Source organism: Taudactylus pleione, unplaced genomic scaffold, assembly GCF_031769625.1.
Source record: "Taudactylus pleione unplaced genomic scaffold, aTauple2 ptg000105l, whole genome shotgun sequence".
NCBI classification, from domain to species: domain Eukaryota; kingdom Metazoa; phylum Chordata; class Amphibia; order Anura; family Myobatrachidae; genus Taudactylus; species Taudactylus pleione.
In genome coordinates, this window is record NW_028284507.1 from 9480274 (window position 1) to 9505062 (window position 24789).

Here is a 24789-nt window from a genome sequence, read left to right on the forward strand (position 1 = left end):
GTTAATCAAATGGTCTCTGCTGATGGTGCCATTGGTGCTTAGCATCAATATCATGAAACCATCGATGGTTTCACCCATCAATGGCATCCCTGTTTGTGCTACATGCCAATCAGGGGGTATTAAACCTCTTAAGTGGACAAGTGGAGAAGCTGCCCATAGCAACCAATTAGCTTCTACCAATCATCTATATAGTACATCCTATGAAATGACAGGTAGCGGATTGGTTGCTATGGGCAACTTCTCCTTTCTTCCACACTTTAGAAGGCGTTCCACTCACCAATACACACAGCCAATAGTAGCCCACTACACACAACCAGGCATAATCACCCGATAAGACTTGGGTGCAGTCTGATAGACGATTGCTCTCTTCACCATCCTTACAACTTGCAAATAGTTACAGACGCTTTAATTCAGGGACTGTCTAAAGTAACTACCAGGATATTTGTTTCTAGACGCATTCATCCCACAAGCACATAATTGTAACATATACAGGGAGCTATCCATGTTCCTATTTGAACGGTGCTGCTCTAATTAGCCAACAGCGATTTGCTGCTTCTACAGCAGATCCTGATTGGTTGCCACAGTCTACTGTAAGCGCAGCACAGCAAAATGAATTAGAGCGTCAGCTGTGTATTCTAGCCGATAAAGATGCAAGCAGTGAGCGACACAGCAGAGTATGATATAAAAATAGACAACTACAAATTAATACTGATCATATGGCTTAGGGGTACCCAAAAGAGTAAGTACTTTCTTTGCCGCACCCCAAAAAAGGCACCTAAATCACACTGAGGAAATTCCGAACTATCCGGATGGCCAAGACCAAGCAAAAAAACTTATTATTGACATAAAAAAATAAAAAATGATGAGCCTTTTGTTGGAATTGCAGTGAGACAGTTTCTAGCCGGACCAAACATGGCTACCAAACACTTCTTACCCAATCTAGGCAGAGTAGCACAGCTTTTACCAAACCATGAATCCGTGTTCAAAATAAAAGGCACAGTATAGTAATTAAATAATTTTTATTTCATGTTTGAACAGTTTAACAGTACATAAGTTTTTCCATATACACAGCAAGTTTTTCTGTATTTTTTTGTTTTTTTTATCTTCTAAAACGTAGATTCTAAAAATGAATGTGCTGAATGCAGTAAAAAGCACCATAATGTGATCTCAACACAGCGCTCAGGAGGAGAAATGAAGTAAACTAATATAAAATTGAACCAACAAGAGGAACCCAAGCAAAGAGAGGTGTTCCTCTATACTATATCTCTGCCTGCAGCTTTTGGAAGACTGGCAAAACAAGACATTCATTTTAGGTGGAGATGGGATCAAGAAATAAACATGGCTACCTAATAAAAATAAAAAAAAAGCTAAAGATGGCAAACAAATATTTGGATCTAGCAAGCAGCAAAATTCACACATTTAAGCATCTGTCACCAATTGGTAGAAAGTTCCTAACCCAGTGGCATTCTCAACCTCAACCCCCAAGTTTTCCCAACAGATCATGTTTTCAGGATTTCTGTCTGTGGAAGCAGGTGGGATAATTACTGACCTAGCAAAGTTGATGAACTCACCTGTGAATTATTAAAGAAATCACAAAACATGACCTGTTGGTGGTACTTGAGGACTGGAGTTGACCTAATCCATTGTACAACCATCATACATATCATTGTCCATGGACCTCTACTACACCTAAAATATTGCACTGTTTCCTTGGACAATAGGCCATCGCAATACAGGGACGATTACAGTATTACCATATAAAACTTACTATACTGCTATGGGAATCCATCAAATGATATTATACAGGTGCTTTACATACAAGGGGGAAAAAAAAAATGGGGATAAGGTTCTTTTTGATTATTCAGAGTAAGCAAGCAGCAATGTATTTCCAGTGGATCCTTTAAATTCTAGTTTTTACACCTGGAAAATCACAAGTGTGCCTATACCAGCATTATAATGTACTTTATAGTGATCCGGAAATTGATTACACTTCCTTAGTACCTGGTGCTACAAACAAGAGCATTTAAGAGGTCAGCATGGATTTTGCTTTCAAAAAATACATTTTGGTAAAAACTGAGTTTTCTATGAAACGCTTTAGAAATGTTTCATGGAATAATATAATCCCAGGCACTTGCCTTAACTTAAAAAGAGATGTTATAATACACATAGCATATTGGTTGTGTTTACGTTTTAAACTTGTATGCAACATAGATCACAATCACAAAATGAGTTAATACAAAAGGGAAATTAAAAACAAAATTATTACCCAATGTGATAAAAAAACAAACAAACATAGTAATACAATAGATTATACACAAGAAGTGCCATATTTATACCAGTCCTAAGGGTTGAAAAACTTATTCTGAAATGGGACCCTAGTCCCTAGCTGCCTGATTGCCACTATAAACAGAAGGATGGTAATGACCCAACAATCATCTGCATTTTAAGTCAAGATGCTGTACAGGGTTTTATAAGGCATTGAAGGGAGCAATAATGTGTAGAATATAGTGGTGAATTAAATAATAATAATAATGAAAAAAAAAAAATCAAGAAAATAACAATTGAAGGTAATACAAGTAAAATAAATGCCTCACTGTCGCCGTTACATTTTGTGAGCTGAACAGATATTTCCGAGAATGCGGTTTATCGATTCACTAAATGCCTAGTGAGTGGATAGGCTGGATTCTCTGAGCCTTAGTGAGATCGTGGGTTCATGAATATTGGATCAGCCTACAAAATGTGTGTACACAAGTGCACTTCAACGCTTGGTTTCAATGGGACACAAGTGCCAGTGTATCCTTGAATATAAGGGCTCTATATTAGCGTAAGTGAAAACTATGTGCATTTGCAGAAATTACACCACTTTCTAACTTCCTATAGGCCACTGATACTTAACATTCAATAGACACCAACAAGATATATTGGTTAAATGCTACTGAACAAAAATAATCATGGGTATATCCATAAAGCTGACTTGTTTGGAAAGATTAGGCATTTCGGATGTTCCCATTTGCCGCATGGAGACCTGTGATTGGCTGGATTTAATGGTTGCTTTTCACGGGGACGAGCCATGGCATTCATACTAGGGGCCTATTTAGTTACATACTGCAATAGACACTAGTGTGCTCCTAATGCTGTTAATGAGATACTTTCCTTCTTTTGTTGTGGTTTACTGCAGGTCACAAAGAGGAATGCAACATTTCTGACAGTATTTAATGGGTTACACCACATTTCTGCTTACTGAACCAGCTCATTCAATAAGCATAATGATGCACTAGTACCCTTTGGCTGGTATAGGTCTCTAAAATCACTGTAATCAATACAACGGAGTGCCATTAGCTTTAAAAGACAAATTGGGTACCTTTGTAGAAAAAAAACACCAAAACCAAATCTGCAAATCCCATGTTCTGGTCAGCTGGCAAAGACTCTCCATGACAAGGAACAATGGTTGTGTTAGTAATACAAAGCTTGGGCAAAGTGATTGCACTCTTATTGGCAATATACTGATTTTGTATCTGGTAACAGGAAAGGACATTGGTCAATAACAGTTACAGTCCATATATATATATATATATATATATATATATATATATATATATATATAATAATGATGCTGGTGGGCAAGTTCCAGGAATAAGCTCTTTACACAACAATTGCTTCCCCGATGACTGAAAGACCACATTAACTTGCTTTCCAAGTCTACAAAGGCAAAGCTGAAATAGTGTTGTATCTAAAGGCCCGAGGCTTTGCAGCTTTTAAAAGTAGAACATCCATTACCCTAAGAGCTGAGTGTACCTCAGATATGAATTCAAGTAAAAAGATTAAAAACAGCACATAAACACCACAAATGTTTTTAGGTTTCCAACCAATGAACACTGCACTGCTTTGCAATCTGAACAGTTGTCGACATGCAGTTGGGTAGCCATTTTATGGCCTACACCAGGGGTGTGGAACAGTTTTTTACATATATATATAAAATTTGCGGGCCCGCTGCAGGCCACACCCCCTCTGTGATGTCACAAGGGGGCTGGGCCACAAACGCCGGTGATTACAGCAATGCTCGAATCATACTGATCCTCACCGGGGAGCTGTAAAGGCAGTGGTGTGACTGTCTGAAGCGTCCTAAGGATGCTCAAGGCATCTCTGCTGCATAGATTCTGGCTGCAGGGTGCCATCCTAGGCACCCTGCTAGCCAGATGAGGCTAGCAGAAAAAAGCTCAGAGGGCCACACCAAATGATTGCGGGGGCCTTATACGGCCCCCGACCTGAGGTTCCCCATCCCTGGCCTACACCAATAGGCCGCTGGAAACAGGTCATATTACAGGTGTCTAGGTAGCGTCCTCAGGAATATTAGTTCAGCCAGCAAAATGGCTGACTGCTTTATGGGCAGATGAAGGCTGTTCCTTAACATGCTATTCGCATGAAAGACAAATCTGGGGCCTGTTCCTCCTTAATGGTCATTTTATGAATGGTTGGAAGTCAGTGCAAAAAACAGTCTTAATTACCTATTATGCAATTTTCAAGTGTTTTAATTTACTCCTGTCATCATCCTCTGCTGTTAAGGACGGAAACACAGAATAGACTAGCTAGTTCTTCTGCCTTTACCCAAAACAAAAGGTCCACAGAGATATCTGCATTCAGCTAGTGGGGTTTCATTTTGCAGCCTAGATAAGGTGCATTAGAAATACAGGTCGTATCAAAGGTGTAAACATAAACAAATGTACGGAATAGTTTCCCTTTTTATTGTGAAAGCTGGTCAACCCTCAAGTTTGTCTACAACTCCCCCACTGTACAAGAAGGGTCTACTCTAAATTCATGGTTTTGGCTGCATGTACTCTTTGACCAGAAGATACAAAATGGACCCTTAAAGCCATAAGATTATTTTAAGCAAGTTGTTCAAATGTCTTCAAAAGCAATGTGGGCAGGGGAGGGGATTGGAGTGATCTATGTGGGCTATTGCATGAGGAGTACTCTGTCCAGTAAGGGCCATTGCGTTTGTGACCGAGACTGCAGACTCCTCAAGCTTCACCCAACCTCATGTTTCTGACGCAGTTGCAATAGTTCGTCTAAATGACACCAGCTGAACAAAGTGCTTTAAAAATTATACAACTCTTGTTGTCCCTGAGTTTGACGTATATAGAATAAGTTTAGTAAACAAGAAGTAATTAAAATATTGGCCAGCCTATGGAACAGATCTTATAAGTCCAGACATCACTGACTGAGCGCATGGCAGGTGCCTAATCACTGTCCATCCCCCCTATGATGCCAGAATGAGGAGTACTCTGCTTTCTTCTGACAAAATTAATTAAAAGCATATAAAAAATAAAAAAAAACGAAAAAAAAAAAACCCGGAAAAAAAAAATTATTGTTTTATTTTTGTATCCATCACCTACACACAGTGGGGGCAGCAATATTGTAGTCTGAACATTATAATATCGCTGAGTGAATTTATGGTCTGCATTCACAAGGATACTGGTTTGTCTGAAAGAGAAGCTGATTTCACTGTGCGTAGGAGACCAATACACGCAGTGCTGGTTCTTCACCCCTAAGCCAAGGGCTTTATCACGGTCTAAGGGAAGATGTCATCTTGCCGAAACAGACCAAATGGACCTAGCCCTCAGACAACAGGACTCTCTTAACCAGGCAGAGGAGCCAAACATAACCTAGAAAGCATTTTCAAGTGAATGGATTGTACGACACTTTTTTCTCTTTAGAGTGAGTGAAAAAACAATTATAATGCTACAAAGTGTTTAAAAGGTGTGCTAAAGTACTGCATGTAAGATTAAACGATTTAATAATTTGCAGATAGAGATCTATATTATATATTTATATACATACAAAAATTTAGAACATTTATAAAAGCACAAATTCATATGAATCTCCCTAATACATCAGCTATACAAAACATGAATAAATAGTTATAGATTTAATGTGAATTATTTACAACTTGGTGTGCTCTTTTTTTAGCATTACTTAAAACGGGTTTCTAAAAAGGTAGAAAACTCAAGCAAAGGAGTTTAATCTATAATAACGGGAAACGACCCAGGGAGAAACAGTGCTAGGAGTCGTGAGCGCTTCGGACCCAGACTAGGTACCGCAGCCTGTCCATGAATTGGTTTAAAAGTATTTCACAGAATACTTAGCCTGTAATGACTGCAGCCCTGTGTTGTTTAGGCAAATGTTCCTGTAAGCCCTTCAGAGCTGATCATCATGGTGGCCTAATTATGTTTTAGAAGAGGGATCTGCAGTGGTTGGATAGAACACAATTTAGTCATTTAGGCAACATTAAAAAGGGGGAAAAGGGGCAGTGTAAGTAATCTGCATTGCTGGTTAATCTCAAAAATATATTATTTCATTTTGAGATTGTGCGAGGGCTTAGTGAACAAAACATAGATATCACACTTTTGTCAAGAAAGGCAAAATGAGAGATATGGATTGATAGCCGGGAACGACCATAGCTACTCCGAGAGAATGTAGAGTTTCGCTGTGTGATGCCAGTAGTTTGGCTAATGCGATGGTTATTGCTCCAGTGTCTGTGTGGTGTGCAGATGACTTAAGGCCTAATAAATCAACAGTGGTACGGACAACACGGCAAGTCCTACTCTCAGCATGGATGGGAAGGAAACCCTGTGGCAGTACTTTAAGAGCACACACTGCAGATTTGGTTTGGTAAAGAGAAGGATACTAAACCAGAGACTTTATATTCTGCACTCCAACACTGAGTGTTTCTTGTTCATCTATGAGGTAGGAAAAATAAAACCTTCAAAATAAAAAAAACACATCTGCTTGCCGGAAAAATATATACAGCAGCGAATGCTGGGGGCTAAATGAGAACAGCAGAGTTATAATGCTTATACGAGATTTCGGTAACGTTCCTGTCCAAATAACTGCTTGGTATGAGATGTGCGTTTTGTGTACAGAACAAACAAAGGTCTCCATTGCCTTTTGTACCAAGTGCTTTCTGGATAAACATGTGGAGAAAATACCAATCCATTCAAAAATAAAATAAGAGACTAAATAGTCAAAAACTTACTTCTTGCAGTCATGTACCTACTCCCTAGAAATGAAGTAGCCAGCCAGTTGCTCTTCAGCCCTTACGGAACTACAAGTCCTAGCATACTCCGCTGATCATAAAATGTCAATGCATGCTGGAACTTGTAGTTCAATAACTGAAGAAACATAAGTTGCACGAACATGCCAGATTTTGGATGCTGTCCGAGTTTAAACTACTGCTGGGAACATAGACTTTGGTGCCCAATATACAAAAGTGAGTAAGACTTGATTCTAAAAAGCCAACATGAACACTAACAACCTACAAAATAGAATGTTAACAAAAGACCAAAACAAAGAGGGGATAAAAACAAAACAAAATTGACACAGACCGACTTTATAGATCTCCAAAAAGAAGCCAGAGAGGTCCAGCTTTGTGTTTCTTTAGACTGTGCTGGGTTCGGTGCATCATTTAGTGCACAAATTTGTGAAAGAAAAAAATAGATATATATTAGCAGCATTCTCACTATTCTGAGCCAGGATCACTAAATAGAGACGAGAACTCCCCTCTGTAGCTTCGGATTTTATAGTATAGTAGCTGTAAACTGAAAGGCCTTGCAGTGTAGCAAGATGCTCTAGCCATAAATCCTTCATACCGCTCTCAGAAGTGTATTCCAGGTGACGCAAGAAAGTTTCGGTGTTGCAGGGAGATACCAAGACCTTTGTGCTTGGTCACATCTAGTGGGTGGAGATGACAGATGCAGCAAGTGAGCACTACAAACTCACTCCTGCATTTGCGGTCAATCTTTAGGATTGCAGTACGGTTGCTCCCCATATACATATATGTATTTATTTTCTTTCAGTACTTTGTGTGTTTCTGGAATGTAGTTTCCCGGAGGACAACTGGTGGATGGGACAGGGTGTGATTTAAAATGTAAACTGACACCCACATACCTCTCAGGAGCTCTGGGTAAGGGAAGCAGACAGAGAGCTGGAAGTCTGAGTGGGCAATTTCACGTGCAAGATTATGGTGTGAATGCAGTCACTAGATAAGACCGTCTCTGATGTGGGAGCACTGGGAAGGAGGAGGAAGAACTGCTGGGACATTTGAAACCTCCTCTTCTCACCTTCTTTTACTGATGGTTTATAGGGTAACACTGGCTTTTGGATTGTCTTGTAGTTCTAGCCTTTTAATTCCGGCGCTGGAATACCCTTCGTCGCTGCAAATGCTTTGCAGACTTCCTCTCTCATCCAAGTCACTGGCGCTGCTGCTGCTACTGCTCCAGTCCAGGTCCGCTGTTAAAAAGTCTGTGCTCTCTACATCCACATCAATCTCCTCTGTGAAGGAAATAGATCTGGTGAGCAGTGATAACTCCTATACAGTGGTACAGTGCACAACTGACCTACATATGTAAGAAGCAGCCATTGTGTGTGGTAACCAATATTCGGCCAGCCAATCAATTCACCCAAGCCTCAGACTATACTCACATGAAGACTGGTTTGGCTCACAAAATGGCTGCCCACACCATTTAGGCTACGTATTACATTTCAGGCAAACGCATGCCAACAAGACTAGAACCTGAAACAGATGAAGGTTCTCACTCACCCCGGTCAGAATCCGATCTCTCAGATGACACTGCGGATCCTATACTATCCATTCGTATCCGGTCAACCCCGAATTTTTCTAGCTGCCTCTTCAGGTGTCGCTGCTCCCGCTGTAGCTGCTCTATTTGGTGCAGTGACTTTCTGTCACAATCTTCAAGTTTCTATAAAACGAAAATAAAAATACATAAAATACATAAGTTGTACAAAGTTACAGGCCACCATGTTTAGTGGAACATCAGACAGAGACAGAGATAGGCTACCTCTGCGGGAATGTACATAACACTAACCTTTATGTGCAACTTCGCTCTTGTTAGCAGACTTAAGGTGGTATGTCTATTAGTTTCAGGCCCTAGCGGAACCAACACTTTTAGCTTTTCAAGACAAAGCCTCAAATGAGCTCGCCTAGGAAAGAGAAACCATTAAACAAAAGCAGATTTAATAAAAGGTTTGGGAGGAAATCATAAGCAAAGTTGAAAGACCTAAACAGACATTGCAATGTCCCTATAAATTCAATCCACCAAGCAAGAAATTTAAATATGCAGGCTGCTTGGGATCTGGATGGAAAACTGCAGTGTCTAGATAGACAGTCAATAGGATGCCATCAGATGATCGACAGGCAATGGGTCGACGGGGTCAAAAGGTGACAGATAAATGGTCAACACTTGGTTTTTCAAGATTTTTAGGGTTAGGCACTAGGAGAAGGATTAACATTAAATAACAAAAAAAACCAAAAAAAAAAACCTTGACGATCGCTTCTGTGCGACGACCATTTGACCCTGTCAACCTGAGTCCATGTCGACATATTACCATCTGGTGTCGACCTATTGACTGTCTGTCTAGACATGATCAATCATATATACCATACCCAGCTGCTCGACATCTGTATTTTAAATAAAAGTCTATCATTTATACCTGAAGATATTAGTTTTATTTACATTATTGTGTACACATAAATATAAAGGAAAAAAATCCCTGTCTGTGTCTAATGAACGAAACACAGTCTACTCCGACAAGCAATATTCAGGTTTCAGACAGACACTAATGACATAACAACAACAACCAAAAAATAGGATTAAAGTGCCTCCAAGCTGAACACATTAAAAAGGTAAGAGATGATAATACACAACTTTTGAAAACATCTATTCCTTTCTAACAACAATAAAAAGTCACTAAATTGGGAAAACCTAAATATTGTAAAATATTGCATATTTTAGATTTTCACACAGAACGCATACAGTAGTGTAAAAACAAAAAAGCTCCTATTTTTTTTCTGCTGAAAACAGCTCTGTAAGTAACTTTTTACTTTGAAGTGTAACAAAGTGCTCTTGCAAAGTTTACTCAATTACATCAATTATTAGGGTGGAACAGAATTGGGGAAAGAAGAAAAACAAAAAAAATACATCCACACATACTGTATAAGGGAAGGACTAATGACGTAACCATAGGCACAGGCGGAATGTGACACTCTGCAGGCACTAGGGAGGAAAGGTGAGGATGGGATATTCGGCAGCTGTAATAAAATGGTTGTGGCGCTGGGGATAAATATATAAACCTGTACAATTACTGGACGTACCTGTTCTTCTCCATTTCATTATGGGTTGACCTGAAATACAAAAATAACCAATATATTAGTCACATCCACTCTAACATTAGGCTAGTAATTACATAGTAATTTAAATATTAAATACATTGTTTTGCTAAACGTGCAGAAATAGAAGCGGAGTACATCTATTACCAGAAGGAAGGAAAGCATACGGCCTATCTATAAGGTACAACCTCACGGAAGCCCATTAATGCATTACACATACAGCCTAATATTTTTATTTACTGGACAGGTTATTAAACATTCTATGCTTTAAATCATGCTTAGGGCTATATGCCGCACTTACGGCACCTCCGGACTCGCAGATTTTTGTTTGCCGCCCCATAGGGCTGCGTACAAACATCCACAAGTTAGGGCCGAGATTGGGCCGCTAGGGGGCGAGTTGCGGTGCTGTTGGCGGTGTTCCATGCCGTTACAATGACCTCCCTTGTGTGTAATTGAATTGACCCCTTAGAATGGTAAATCTCCAGCACTGCCTTAACAAAACATACAAGTTATAGCAGCAATCCCACATAGATTTGTTTGTTCTTTAGAAATATAAATACCTTTAAAACACACATCGAATATTGATTTTTCTTAGCTGTCTGCCTACAAAATCTCTCTGTACAGTCTCACACATACACAGACTCACAGTTGTAAACATACCATGGGATGGCAGAGGGTTGAGAAGGAAGAGGTTATTGCACATACACAGATAGAGCATTCCAAAGCCTCTCTGACCACCACATCATGGATGCTGTGACTGTGGTTGCCATGGTGTTCACATAATGTGAAAACTATGCAAAAGTCTAAAATCAAATTCTAAAAAATTGTGTGACTCGTAGCTTTCCACAGCGATTTATATTTAAAAAACAAAAACACACCACAACTCATACTTCACGACATTTCTGCAATAAAAGTGCAACACAACTGTTAGCCAGGAACGTCTAAGTACAATACCACCACGGTCTAATACTTCCATATGTCACGCTCTTCAATAAACATTTACGACCTGATAAAGAGGTGGAGAGAGCTGCGCCTGTGCATGCTGGACTCGTGGCTGTGATAATATGCTAGTTTTAGCCGTCCCCAAGCAGTAGCCTGCGCCTGAATCAGCAAACACTGACACGCCCACTTTCAGCGTCTCTGCACGCTGTAACATCGATGATTCTTGAAACGTCATCATCGCCGCAACACCACGTGCACCACCGACACTTACACCAGCCCTGTGTCAGGTGCAGTTTCTCAGTCTGAACATGGCTTCTGTGGCTGCAGCTCTGAGCCTGAGAACGCATGTGGACGCTTCCATAACACGACCACGAGACAGACTTTTTTTGCATTCACTTCATGCCACCTCCCAGTCACTGCCCAGGAAGGCCCATCACCTTGCTGCCCCAGTTCTGATACCATCTGCCCCGATCACTTTGGAGTGCGTACTCATTCTGTGTAACGCATGCGCTGTAGGTTTTCTGCAATTGCAAATAATCGCTCAACCACGTCTGCGTGCGACAGAGACTGTAAAACGGAGCTCGGTGTGGAAAAGAGCTGCGGCCGCTGCATCGCCGCACCTTGTATGCTGCTAGAGAGACTCAGTCGCACACAGATATACCAGTGTCACATATCAAATTAATCAGCATTGTCACATTTTCGCAAAAAGGCGCCCGGTGCTAGCAGAGTCTCATGGGATAAAGCTCGCCATGAGGGTCTGTTTGACGCGACTGCAGCAAAGACGAGTGCGGACACATTTGTAAGGGCAACGTTTGGCGCGCCAGCTGTTTCTGAAGTACAGTAGGACAGTCAGCTGCTATGGGCTGTTCTGCAAGTTATAGGAAGTCTAGGTGCAGACATAGCAACACCTGAACTTCTTCCCACTTCCTGTGTAAGAGCAGGCAATAAATGACACATTTTTACAGGTATTTAGTTTATAGATCCAGTCAGCTCAGATTTGTTTTACAATTATAGCAAGCCAGACATGACTGCAGTAAGAACAACCAATTGATTATAACATGCACTCCTCCCTTTATAATCCTAGGTTAACTGAAAATCCATCAGTGTCTGCATAAGGCTGGAAAAGACAAGTCACTATTATCATTGGCCCTCATTCAGAGCCGTTCGCTATTTGCGGTCGTTCGTTCAAAAACAAGGGGTGGCTATTCAATGATCCGTTCGCAAATTGCAGTCTGTTCACACCTCTAAGTCTGAACGAGCGAGCAAAACATACGCTCGTTTATTTGTTAAAAACGCCCCCTGGCCGCTCGCACCATACGTCATGTCCGCTATTTATTAGATTAATCGAGTACATCGACCAGCGTATGAACTGCTCGCTATTCTTGTGGTTGGTGTTTGCTACCACAAATTTGCGAGCAGTTCTGGCTATAAAATAACCCAGTGACGTGGTCAATGACGCTGCTGTATTAATTATGCACACCCATAAAACGCCCGTTTTGACCTTTAAGCACGCCTGCGTTCGGATCTCCACTCCCCATTTTCAAGCACCTTCCCCTGTTACCACCCACATACGCCTCATTCTGTCACTCAAAATAGCAGGCACTCGCTATATAGCGTACAAACGATTTTTGGCCGCACTGACTGGTTCGCGCATGCGTACTAAAAACCGTACGCATGCGCAGATGTGCAAACATCGCTCGGAACGAGCGTACTGCCGCTAACGAGCGGCTCTGAATGAGGGCCATTGTCTACTAGGGTGAAGTGGTTTTATGAGAAAACGCACATTACTGCCACTGTGGATAACGGCCCCTGGCATGGATGGTGACAGTGTTTTAGTAGTCAGTTGCAGGTGATTTCCATACAATCAAATCAAGCAAGCATTCAGATCTAACGTTTACATTGCTCTCTATTGTCACAGGGAAGAAAGCCTAGGGTAGGAAGTATCAGATTTTGCATCTAAAGGCGCACATCCACTACACCAGTGGTTCCCAAACTGTGCGCCGTGGCACCCTGGGGTGCCTCGGGACACTAGCAGGGGTGCCTCAGGATGGTAGTCCAGCACCACATCAAATTATTTATGGTCAGTGTAACGTAAATGTGTGGACAAACATAAGCGCAAACCTGTCCACCAACACATAACTGACCCTAAGGGTGACAACTAAGCACAATTTACTTCCCTTTACTACATTTTTCTGAATTTCTCAGTAACGAACCTTTGGCTTAAGGGTGCCGTGAAAACAATGCTGATACTCTAGGGCGCCGTGATTCAAAAAAGTTTGGGAACCACTGCACTACACGATTAAAATGAGCGATTGAACGAGGACGATATCCTTATCGTTCAATCATTCATTAATCATTCGCAAATTGTTCATTAAAATGACTAAAACGTCCAGCGATGCGCACTCCGGCTGGTCGTTTTAGACATCTATCATCGGCCAAACATGCTGGACAACCTGACAATATCATCAGGTAGAGCATGTTAGGGGATGATTGATGTGTCTCCACTGAACGACTGCTCGATCACTGTAGGCACAGACTGTCAAATGACTGCACGATTACAATGTAGTAATCGTGCAGTTGTTTTGAGGTCTGCTAGTGAATGTGTGCCTGCAGAGGAGTCTGACCCTGCATGTGAACTCTGACCCTGCAAATACCAGCTCACAATGCCATGCATCAGACCACGTGCATCGTTTTTAAGGACAAAGGGCTTTAAACGGTTTAGAACAAATGCAGTATTCCAGCAGCAGCGAGATCCACTAAGCGCCAATGAGACGAAAGCAATAGAGCGGCCATGGCGTTCTGTACTTTTACAACACAGTAAATCTAAACAACAAAAGTAATTTAACGGGCACACTAGCACTAACACGCAAACTACAATACCACATCCTATTAAAAAGTGTACAAACATACATAAATAGAGACATGCAATACTGGGCTGCTTCAAAAATAATCTTTTCATTAAAAAAAAAAAAAAAAACACACAAATGAGGGAGAAAGGTAATTTTATTTCTTTATATGATTTTCAGTCATACTAGTTTTAAAGAATGGAGAACCAAAGCAACATGTTTACAACACATAAATTCAGTAAGAGGTCATCAGAGAAAAGGTGCGTACACACTGGGCGATTAAAGTGGACGACTGAACGATAACGTTATCATTCAGTCGTTCACTTTATCGTCCATTATTTTGCCTAAATGATGAACGATAACGATGAACCAACGAACGATGCGCGCTCCCGCAGGTCGTTCGTCTTTATCGTTCATTGGGCAAACATGCAGGCCGACCTGATGATATTGTCAGGTTGCTGCATGTTGGGGAATGAGGGAGAGAGCCCGGCGCTGAATGATATCGTTCAGCGGGTGTGCTCAATGTCACGAACGACATTGAGCACACCCTGCCAGGGACAAACTAGACGATATCGCTCAGGGAGCATAAAGTATCACTTTACAGTGGAGTCCTCTCCACTATACACTTATCATTTCATTTTTAAACTAAAGTTTTCACCTACGATCTATCAGAGATTCTGTATGGGGTGGTGTTTTTTTCCGCTAGGCTGCAGTTTACAAGCACCTCCCAGATACTTTGCCAGGGTACCTGGTCATTGCCCAAAGATTCTAAAGTCTGTGACCACCAGCAGGAAGGCATGGAAACCTCAAAATTATATTATTTGGAATCTAAGAGCATCACGTTTGCTGGTCCCTGATATGAAACTCCCACAGGCAATTTCGCTTTTCTTTTTTAAACTTGCAGTGAGCCAATGTGCCCCAGAGACAAGACCACTAGATCTTTAGCTGGAAAGTTGAATAGAGGAGAGAAGGGTGCTCCTTTAGATATCATCGATTTCTATGGAGAAAAACTATAGTGCACGAGAGCTTCTTACAAAAGATAAGACGGACTATTGAAGGTGGGAGAAAGAGCGCATCCTATATCCCTCCTTATCATGCTGCGTGATCTGTTGTGTTAAGAATCCCATGTCAGTCTCTTATAAAAATAAATCAATGACTGGTGAGGGAGCATCAGTGTCCTATCCATTTTCCTCCCACACAGAAGGACTCACTACGGCTGGATGTATAGAACCCTCTCTACCCCAACTTTGTGCAGCATTGTCAGGTGTGTTCTAAGGAAATGGAGTGTGGTGACATAACACATATGAGAACACATTAACCGCCTCATACAAGAGGTTCAGGATCATCTGGAGCCCCCAGATGGTACATTGGTTGGTGGCAGAAGTGCCCACACATTGTCACAGTAGGATTACAAACCTTGTCATCTACTGACATCGTCTCAGCTTCACAGCTCAGCTTTATTGGCAGATGTGCTTTGTGACACATAAACAAACTTGAAAAACATGGGCAACAGAAAGGAGTAGGAGTGTCGGAGAGGGCTGGGGTTTCGGTGGAGTGATTCATAGATTTGTTGCAGGGAACATATACAAAAAGAAACTGCTTAGACAGGCCAGGTACCCAAGTTTAAAGCTGAAATCAGTTATCCACTTATGTCCAGGCACATTTCACAGAGATTATGGTCACACTCCAACGTGTGATATTACACTCAGATGTCATCTAGGCTGGACTGCGCAAAAATGCCACTTAAATAAACAAAAAGATAAATATTGGTCAGATTTTCTCCGACTGACAATCTCCTTCAATATTACCCTTTGATCAGGAAGTGTTCACTGGGACAGCTCATAACACACACACACACACACACATACACTCACACACATATATATATATATATATATATATATATATATATATATATATATATATAAAAAATTTTCCACTTCCTTGTAAAAAAACAAAAAGAAACCCACACATAACCCCCCCCCCCCACAAGCACAAAAATATAGGATAAGCCACTCGCCACGGTGCTTCTGTTTTATTGGTCCCAACAATCAGAGGGCCTGATTCAGACTCTCGAGCGAGCACATAGCGCTTGCAAGTGGGACGATGGTGGCTCAGTGCGCACGTCCCCCGGAGCGAATGAGACCTTCACTCGTCCGGAGCTCGCAGCAAAACTGGGCAGCTGTCGATGTTGATCGACAGCTCGCCCCGTTTTGTCGGCAGGTAGGGAGGGTGACCGAACAAACGGAGGTCGTTCCCGAATTAACGCCTGCCGTTTGTGGGCGGCCCTACTGACATCACTCGTTATGTCAGTAGTGGATTTCCGCCTCTATTAGAACTAGAAGTCCACTTGGCATTGCGAGTGCTGAGGCCCTACCACAAGGATCTCCTCGCAATGCCGATGGTTGCAATAATCGCGACCATCGCCAGGCCGCTCGCACAAGTTGTGTGTGGTCACCCACAGCTGTGCGAGCGGCCTGAATTAAAAAAAAGGGATGCCCTCATTCAGAGCGAGTGGCTCTGAATCAGGCCCAGTGATCCTTATGGAGAAATGCACACATCATTGATATGTTGTAGGCACGCTAACGGCTACATACAATATTTTCCGCAAATAGCGTGTGCCTCTGAATCAGGCCCAGAGTCCTGATATTGGGTCACATATTCACGCGTATTAGAATTACCAGGATGCACCCTAAGAGCCTCCAATATGGCACTTCCAGTATCAGCACTCCCCATCAGCTAGAGATGCCATATATGGCTCCCAGACAATGATACACTAAATAGAAGTAACTTCAATCATTTATAAGCAGAAAGGGACAGATAGTCTAGAAAAGATTCATCGAGCTCACAGCTATAACCTTGGCTATAAGCATATATTTGCTATGGAATGCATGGGACTCAGGACCCAATACATTTTAAGGGTACATATGCTTATATTCCTGTAAAAGTAACGTTAAATAAAGCATGCATCACAGATAGCCCTGGAGGAAATGCCGCCTTCATAAGCAAGATTGTAACATTATTTTTGTGAAATAAAAAAAAAAATATATAACTGTTTTCTTTTTATCAATACAATTGTTATAGCATCACCTGTTTATCTTAGGTAGGTTATGATCCGCTAATGGTACGCCACCCACATATTCACTGAACAGACTCAAATAATGTAGTTATTAACTGATTGCTACAAGAAATGTGATTGTAATGATCTATCATTTAAACTAGTATCTATTTAATCGAACATATCAAAGAAAGTTGGTTATTCTATATGCTTGAGATATATATATATATATATATATATATATATAGACACACACACATATACACACAAACACACACACATACATACATAGTCTGTAAGGGATACAGCTGAACACACAGTTATATGAAACCACTGTGACACTTCTCTGTGTACGTGTGTTTGTTTGGGGGGTTAGCACCACAGAATATACCTACCTACAAATACCCGTCTTTGCTATTGCAATCACAACCTGCGGGTAGCAAAAAGATGACATCCAAATTGCAGAACTTGCCCACAAGAACCTGTCTTCACTTACATTGCTCCATTAACACTTTCTGTATGTGTCTGCGGTTCCCTGGAAAACTGCTGTGTGATTGCAGTTAATGATGTGAGCCCCATCTTTCGGTTACCAGACAGGAGGAGGGGGTGTTAGTTTAATGTACTTGTAAAGCAGGGATGGGGAACCTCAGGCTCGGGAGCCGTATAAGGCCCCCGGAATAATTTTGTATGGCCCTCTGAGCTTTTTTCTGCTAGCCCTATTTGCCCCTAGATGGCATCCTGCAGCCAGAATCTATGCAGCAGTGCCGCCTGGAGCATCCTTAGGACACTTCAGACGGTTACGCCGCTGCCGTTACAGCTTCCCGGAGCACAGACGATTGTGGCCCGTCCCCGTCTGACATCACACGGAGGGGCGTGCTCTGCACCGGGCCCGCAAATAATATTATACATATCAAAATGGCCCTCAGCAGAAAAAAAGGTTCCTCACCCCTGTTGTAAAGGATAAGATATGGTGCGTGTTTCCCAAAGCGTGCTTTCTCACTGAACAGCAGCTTCTGTGATGGATGACGGGTCCTTTTTTGCAGCGGTTGTGTGGTGTAGATTCTCCTGCATGGTAAGTGCATGTGAAATGTTGACTAGCAGACGTCTAATTCAATTCCTCACAAGTTTCAAGTCGTGTCCCTGTTGAAGGCACCGCTGGAGAGCGAAAACCCAAATCTCTTTCCCCGATGCAAATATTACACCCCTGTTTAAAATTCTGCCTGTCTCTGTCTACATATAAAATATGAAAATCTAAGCACTATTTAGGGCAAGCTGAAAAGAAACATGAATGCTGAACTAAACCTGACTATTCTAATCTTGGATCAGCTTTGTTTAGGTTTATGTTTATCAGCAGTTAAATGAATAGATGCATCTACTGGCAACACAGTGACGAAAGGCATTTTGTTAGTCCTGTCTGACAGCAGGATTCTACACACAGTAGTTAGCGTGGTAATGCATATATTATGCTTATGAAGAATTTTTTATTGTTTTCCTGCATCAACCAAATTATATATGTGGTTACTATGGAAACGGTTTAGAAACACTGTCAAATTCAATTAGCATCACTGCCTGCAGTGTTCAGGGCCCAGGTCTGACACTGGCCACTTACAAGGCGATAACTGCAGGAATCTGTGTTACATTGTATAAATTAGTACAATGAGAGACGCCCCATCTCCTTCTCATTTGTTTGCTGCTAGTTATGCACGAGCGTCACTTCCATTCACACAACCGGATTTGATGGTGACAATTATCACCAAGGATGACCCATGGGACCCGAACTCTGCATGACCTTCCTCTTCTTCATCACGGAGTCCACAACGCATAATGAAAGCCCCTCGCCAGGACCACCATTTGTCACGACTGGGAAATCCAACAACATGGTTACCCATGTGAATATGACCTAAAATCCCGGCTGAAGTTGCTATAGTAACCAGTCAAATTACATGTTCAACATTGTAATATACTGCACAGGATCCTTTGGAAAACCGAAAAAGGGAGATTTGCCAAACAGGTACCAAGCAACAAGAAAAAATGAGAATGAAACCCCCCTCCCTCCAGAAAATACATATATATTTTATTTTTCTGTTCCATTCCATTTATTATTATTGCTGTTGTTGTGTAGAATAAATTAGAATAGTTGCACCCTGAGATGTGCAGTCTCCTATCTTATTCCCATGCCAGACTGCTATTCATTATCACTGCTTTAACAGCTCAGACACATTTTTCACGTGAAAACAAGATGCTGTAATCACAAGAGGTTTCTCAATGAAGGCACAAACCCACGGGGGTGTGCAGTCTTCCCAGCGTCACATGTGGACTGCAGCGTGCCAGCAGGGACAGAGAGCCACGCTGCCGAGACACGCTGCACAATTTCACAGTTATAATAAGGGTATAAGAAAGAAAAATGGAGCCTGCTTGACCTTACCTGCTATTGCTGCTTTTTTTCGATTTGCTTTTCCTCTTCAAGCTATCCCTCTCCTTGCTATTGTAAGGCAACATGGAAGCATAACCATGCTCGGCTTCTGTGTATGACAGAAGAAACGTGCCAATTAGCTGCATCCAGTGCCTGTCTCTCACAGCATAGGCAGGAGAGCACACAACTGCTATGTAATAACAAGTCTGCATTTACACTCCAATGTAACACATTCCAGGCAGCTGCCTTCAGGGACAAAGCAAGCAAAAAATATAACCAAACGCAGTATTCCCGAGGTAAGTAGCACACCTTTCAGATCAATAAAATGTTTTATTATATATATATATATATATATATATATATATATATATATATATATATATATATATATATATATACACACACACACACACACATATATATATATATATATATATATATACACACGAACACACATGAACACATCTGTGAGTGAATTACAGCTGAGCAGAGTAAATAAATAAATAAATGCGGTTTGGCTACTTATTACGGATTATGTCACACTGCGGGTGAAATGTTTAGTTACTGAATAAACACCTGTACTACACTAGACTAGAAGCTAGTTGGCACGTGCTAGGCATCGATCTGTAAAAGGTTTCGTAGTTGGGGTTTATGTAAAAGGTGATGGATTTTAAATTTGATCCAATGAGACCTGTCAAATGAAAACACGTTGCTAAATACTATTTAGCGCCTGTACAGTATAAACGGCGGACAATCCGTGGTAAGTTTACACTACCATACATTGCTTTGTGTACATAAACAAGGCCATTTGAGCCGACCTGAGCTGCAAAATAAATCCACTTAAGGTGAACTGAATATTTTACAAAACACAGCAATGTGGCTCATCTAGTAAGTATGTCTGCATAGCCGAGTACATTAAAAAAGGGAAAACAAATAAACAACTAGTTTTCTGTTACCAGTATTGAATTTTTATTCTCCCCTCCCCCTCTGGAATCTGTTCTGTTGACCGCGAGTAACACGCATATAATAATGTCTGTCTATAGCCTGTGCATCCCACACTATACATCTCCATATCTCTGAGTATTTGGCCCTTGCATTTTTTTATGCAAATAACCTCTATTTTTAGCAAGATATTATATTTCTTCACTGTGTTAACAGAGAGAAAGACCATAGAGAGGAACAGGCTCCATTTTCATGCACCACACTGCTGCATCATGTGAATTATTCAATATATTAGCATAATAATAGTCTCCCAATACAAGAGGAAAAATATTTTGAGGATAATTAGCAACTATTATTGAGATGCTGCTCGGTAATTGTGGCTTTCAGCATTATGCCAGCAGTTTACATTGGCTTTCAGTCCTGAATGTAGTTTATAAAGAAGAATTGAGATTTGCTGTATACATGTTTGTTGTGAAGAAATTAGCACACAATTTTGTTGCATCGAATCTGTGCTCATCAAATACAAACCAGGCATAATAAAGGAACATTTAATTTGGCATGCATTTAATCTGATTGAGAACACTGGCATCTGAAATGAATCAGACGAGGCCTGTGTAAGTGATGAGTAGCAATTATATTAATACTGTGCTTAAATGTGATTAATAGGAGATGTACATATGAATGCTTATTGGCACACTTCAGCATGTGGCATAGCACACATTTTAATAGCAATTGCTTCCATCGCTACATACAGAATGTGTACATGCATACATACAGAGCAAAATAAGATTATCTACGTAAATATCGCTGCTTGTGAATGCATCATCTTATATCAAATATTAATGAGTTAGATATGGACATAATGGTTACATAATAGTTATATATGTTTATCTGTTAAGAAGCTGTACAAACATATAATACTAATGCAATTCAGGCCTTTCTACATGCTCCCTATATTATATTCATATAATCTTAATATACATGTATTCTTTACATAGTTAAACATACATAAGGCTTTTCAAATACACAAACTCACACACACACACCTATACATTATTTGATTAGTCTCCATTCTAGCACCCTACACCTGTCACAACCCGTGCAGTTCCTCTATCCTGCCTGGGGTGTCACTCTCTGCCCTGGTGCTTCTATAGCACACTCAGCTGAGGCAACAAACTGCTAAAATAAAGCAGTTTGTGTGCTAGAAGCACCAGAGCATAGAGTGACACCCCAGGCAGAATAGAGGAACTGCACGGGTTTTAGAATGAACACTATTGATATAGACTGCATCATAGAGTAGAGTGTAATATAGCCTGGTACATGTACAATATAATGAGAGAGTTATACATGGAGTATGTGATGTATGTGTACACAGCATGGTACATGTACAGTATAATGAGACAATTATACATGGAGCATGGTACAGATGTGTCCTAATATAGTGAGCATCTTTACAACATACTGCATGAGACGCCCTGCGTGACTTACAAGCTCCGAGACGAACAGCGTACACTATTTCTCTTTAAAATTGTGTGCCTTGGTCGGATCGCAGATGCAGTGAAAAGCCGCTTACAGTGTACTGGAGACGCTAAGCTGCAATATTACCCGCACAGGAGTTAGTATAACACAAGTGCAAAGTCATATATGAATCGTAACTTGGCATGAGGAAAAGCCGCAGCTGCTCGCATTGGGGCCCATTTTATACAGATTTGGACTCAGTAGCACAAGTTGTACAAATGTCACACACCCCAGTGGATTGTTGCTTCCATTTGTTTTGTTTGTGTGAATAACATGCACATTTTGAGAGAAAAAGATGCTCAGTGCAGCCTAGTTGTCCGAGACATGGCGGGCTGAGATGGGCTATTTGGCGCAACTAAAGCCACAATATATGAGGACACATCTGTATGTGTGTGTGTGTGTGTGTACATGTGGAGTATAATGAAGCAATTACACACTGAGGGCCTCATTCTGAGTCGCACACAACTTTGTATATAGCTGAATCTTAGCATATGCAGTTTGGCATCCCCAACTGCGTATGAAGCTTTCTGAACGTAGCCATTTCTCTGCAGGATGCTACATGGTCTTTTAGTGGTGTCAACAATGCAAACGCACATAGGAGGATGGATTATGGCATGTATGTGTACACATACTATACATGTACCAGGCTATGTATATACACTGTGTATGTATATATTGTGTCTGGTACATAAACAATATTAGAGTTATAAACCAAGCATTGCATGTATATGTACACAGCCTGATGCATGTACAATATAAAGAGACAATTATACATCGTGTGTGACATGTATGTCCACAGCCTGCCACCATGTACAGTATTTAGGAGATAGTTATACACTGTGTGTGATATGTATGTGCACACACAGCCTGGTAAATGTACAATATAAGGAGCCAGTTATACACTGTGTGTGACATGCATGTTGCACACAGTCTGGCACATGTACAGTATAGGGAGTCAGTTATACTCTGTGCGTGATATGTATGTGTACACAGAATAGCACATGTACAGTATGTAGACAGTAATACACTGTGTATGATATGTATGTGCACACACAGCCTGGCACATGTACAGTATAAGGTGACAACTATACACTGTGTGTGACTTGTATGTGCACACAGCCAGGTACATGTACAGTATAGGGAGACACAAGGATGTATCACAGAGCCACTCTCACCTCTCTCCCTCCGCTCCAGATACTCCGCCGCCTCCAGCAGCATCTGGATGTTGACACAGACCGAGGCCGCCATTTTCCAGTAGCAGCAGCAGCAGCAGGCAGGAGAGAGGAGTGGTGGTGACAGGGCACGGTGTACCGGTGGAGGTGGTAGTGGTTGGGTGACGGAGGGAGGCTGTGGCCGGGGTGTGTGTGCGCCAGGCTCGGGTCTCCGCGCTCTCTGCCTGACTCTCGGTGTCTGATTGATAACAGAGTATATGGGGGATTGTTGTTTATCTGCTTCAGCAAGACACGCCCATTGCTCGCCTGCGCAGACACGCCCACTGGCACAGTGGCGACTCTCAGTTGGCTACGCTGGCACGGCACAGTGCCCGCCCCTTACCCGTCATTGGTCTGCAGGACAGATGGGGCCGACCAATAAAGGTCGTGGATGGGGGCAGGAATTGCTGTCAACAGAATGTGCCTCTAATTGGACAGCCTGCTGACAGTGACACGCCTATCGGGGAATAGGGACGCCCATTTTCCATGTCGCACCTGATTGGCTGCTGCTGGGAATGTGCTTCATCCATGCAGTGACGTCATCGGACACATCTATATTTATGCCGTATACACGCTGGGCACATGCATGCATGTATTGTGTTTTACATTGCCGGGCCAAACATATACCTGTGTACACAGAGCAGCTACTGGGATGTCGCCCGGGCTTTCCTCTTTACAGAAATACATCAGGGAGTACGGTGTAAACATACATATCATAAAGGATAATAATGATGTAACTACAGCGCAGCCTACAGTGCACAGACAGAGGGATATAAGGGTCATGCTGGTGAGGAGGATACTCCTATCCTATGTCCCCTTAGTGGGAGGGGATGCAGTGAGGAAGCCGACGGTCGAAATGCCGGCTGCCGGCTGCCCGACTGTCAAATCCCCGCAGGGTACTAATGGCAGCCGCTGAAATCCCGACGCCTGTCATTATACCTACGCAGGGGCGTATCTACCCATTAGCCAGGATGGCACTCGCCAGGGGCGCCGAACAAAGGGGGGGCGCCATCTGGTAGTGTCACCAGCAGTCAAGGGGTGGACAACCCCCGCTAGTCCCACCGGTCTGCCCTACACAGCTTACAAAGCCTCCAGCGAGATTCAGACAGACTCTCATTGGCTGCTGCGTCGTCCATGGAGGGAGCCGGCTGGAGCTCACTCGTGAGCTTCGTCTTCCGGTTCCCCCTGCAGCGGGTGATGGGAGAGACGTCGTGACGTCTCTCTCATAGTGCAAGAGAATAGCCGAGACTCGGAGCAGGCATCAGGTAAGTTGTATTTTTTTTTTCTTTTGTGTGTGTAAGCCTGGCACAGCAGGGGACCACTGTATAGGGGGGTGGCTGCTACTGGGGGCACTTTATAGGGGGTGCCCGCTACTGGGGGCACTGTATAGGGGAGACCGCTACTGGGGGCATTGTATTGGGGGCTCCTACTGGGGGCACTGCATAGGGGGGGGCGCCAGTCCATTACATTGCCAGGGGCGCTTGGATCCCTAGATACACCCCTGTACCTACGCCGGGAGCCCGACGCCCAGCATACTGAACGAAGGTAAGCCGTGCGGCGGGCGCAGACAGCTGCAGGGGGGAGGGTTAGGTTAGGGGCTCCCGGGGAGGAGGGGTAGGCATCCCTAAGTTAGGGGGGGGGTAGGGTTAGTTATATTTACCTAAATCCCCTGTCGG

At 42.2% G+C, this 24789-nt stretch overlaps 1 protein-coding gene across 1 annotated transcript; it reads right to left on the bottom strand.

The window, feature by feature from the left end:
- Positions 1 to 1004: 1004 nt before the first annotated feature.
- Positions 1005 to 23303, bottom strand: MXD1 (MAX dimerization protein 1). The gene is made up of 6 exons (XM_088470833.1): positions 23078 to 23303; positions 19455 to 19551; positions 10169 to 10198; positions 8883 to 8997; positions 8597 to 8756; positions 1005 to 8328 (listed from the first exon to the last, which is right to left on the bottom strand). Exons 1-6 carry the CDS (start codon positions 23148 to 23150, stop codon positions 8135 to 8137), a joined length of 669 nt encoding a protein of 222 aa, XP_088326959.1. The 5' UTR covers positions 23151 to 23303; the 3' UTR covers positions 1005 to 8134.
- Positions 23304 to 24789: the final 1486 nt, after the last annotated feature.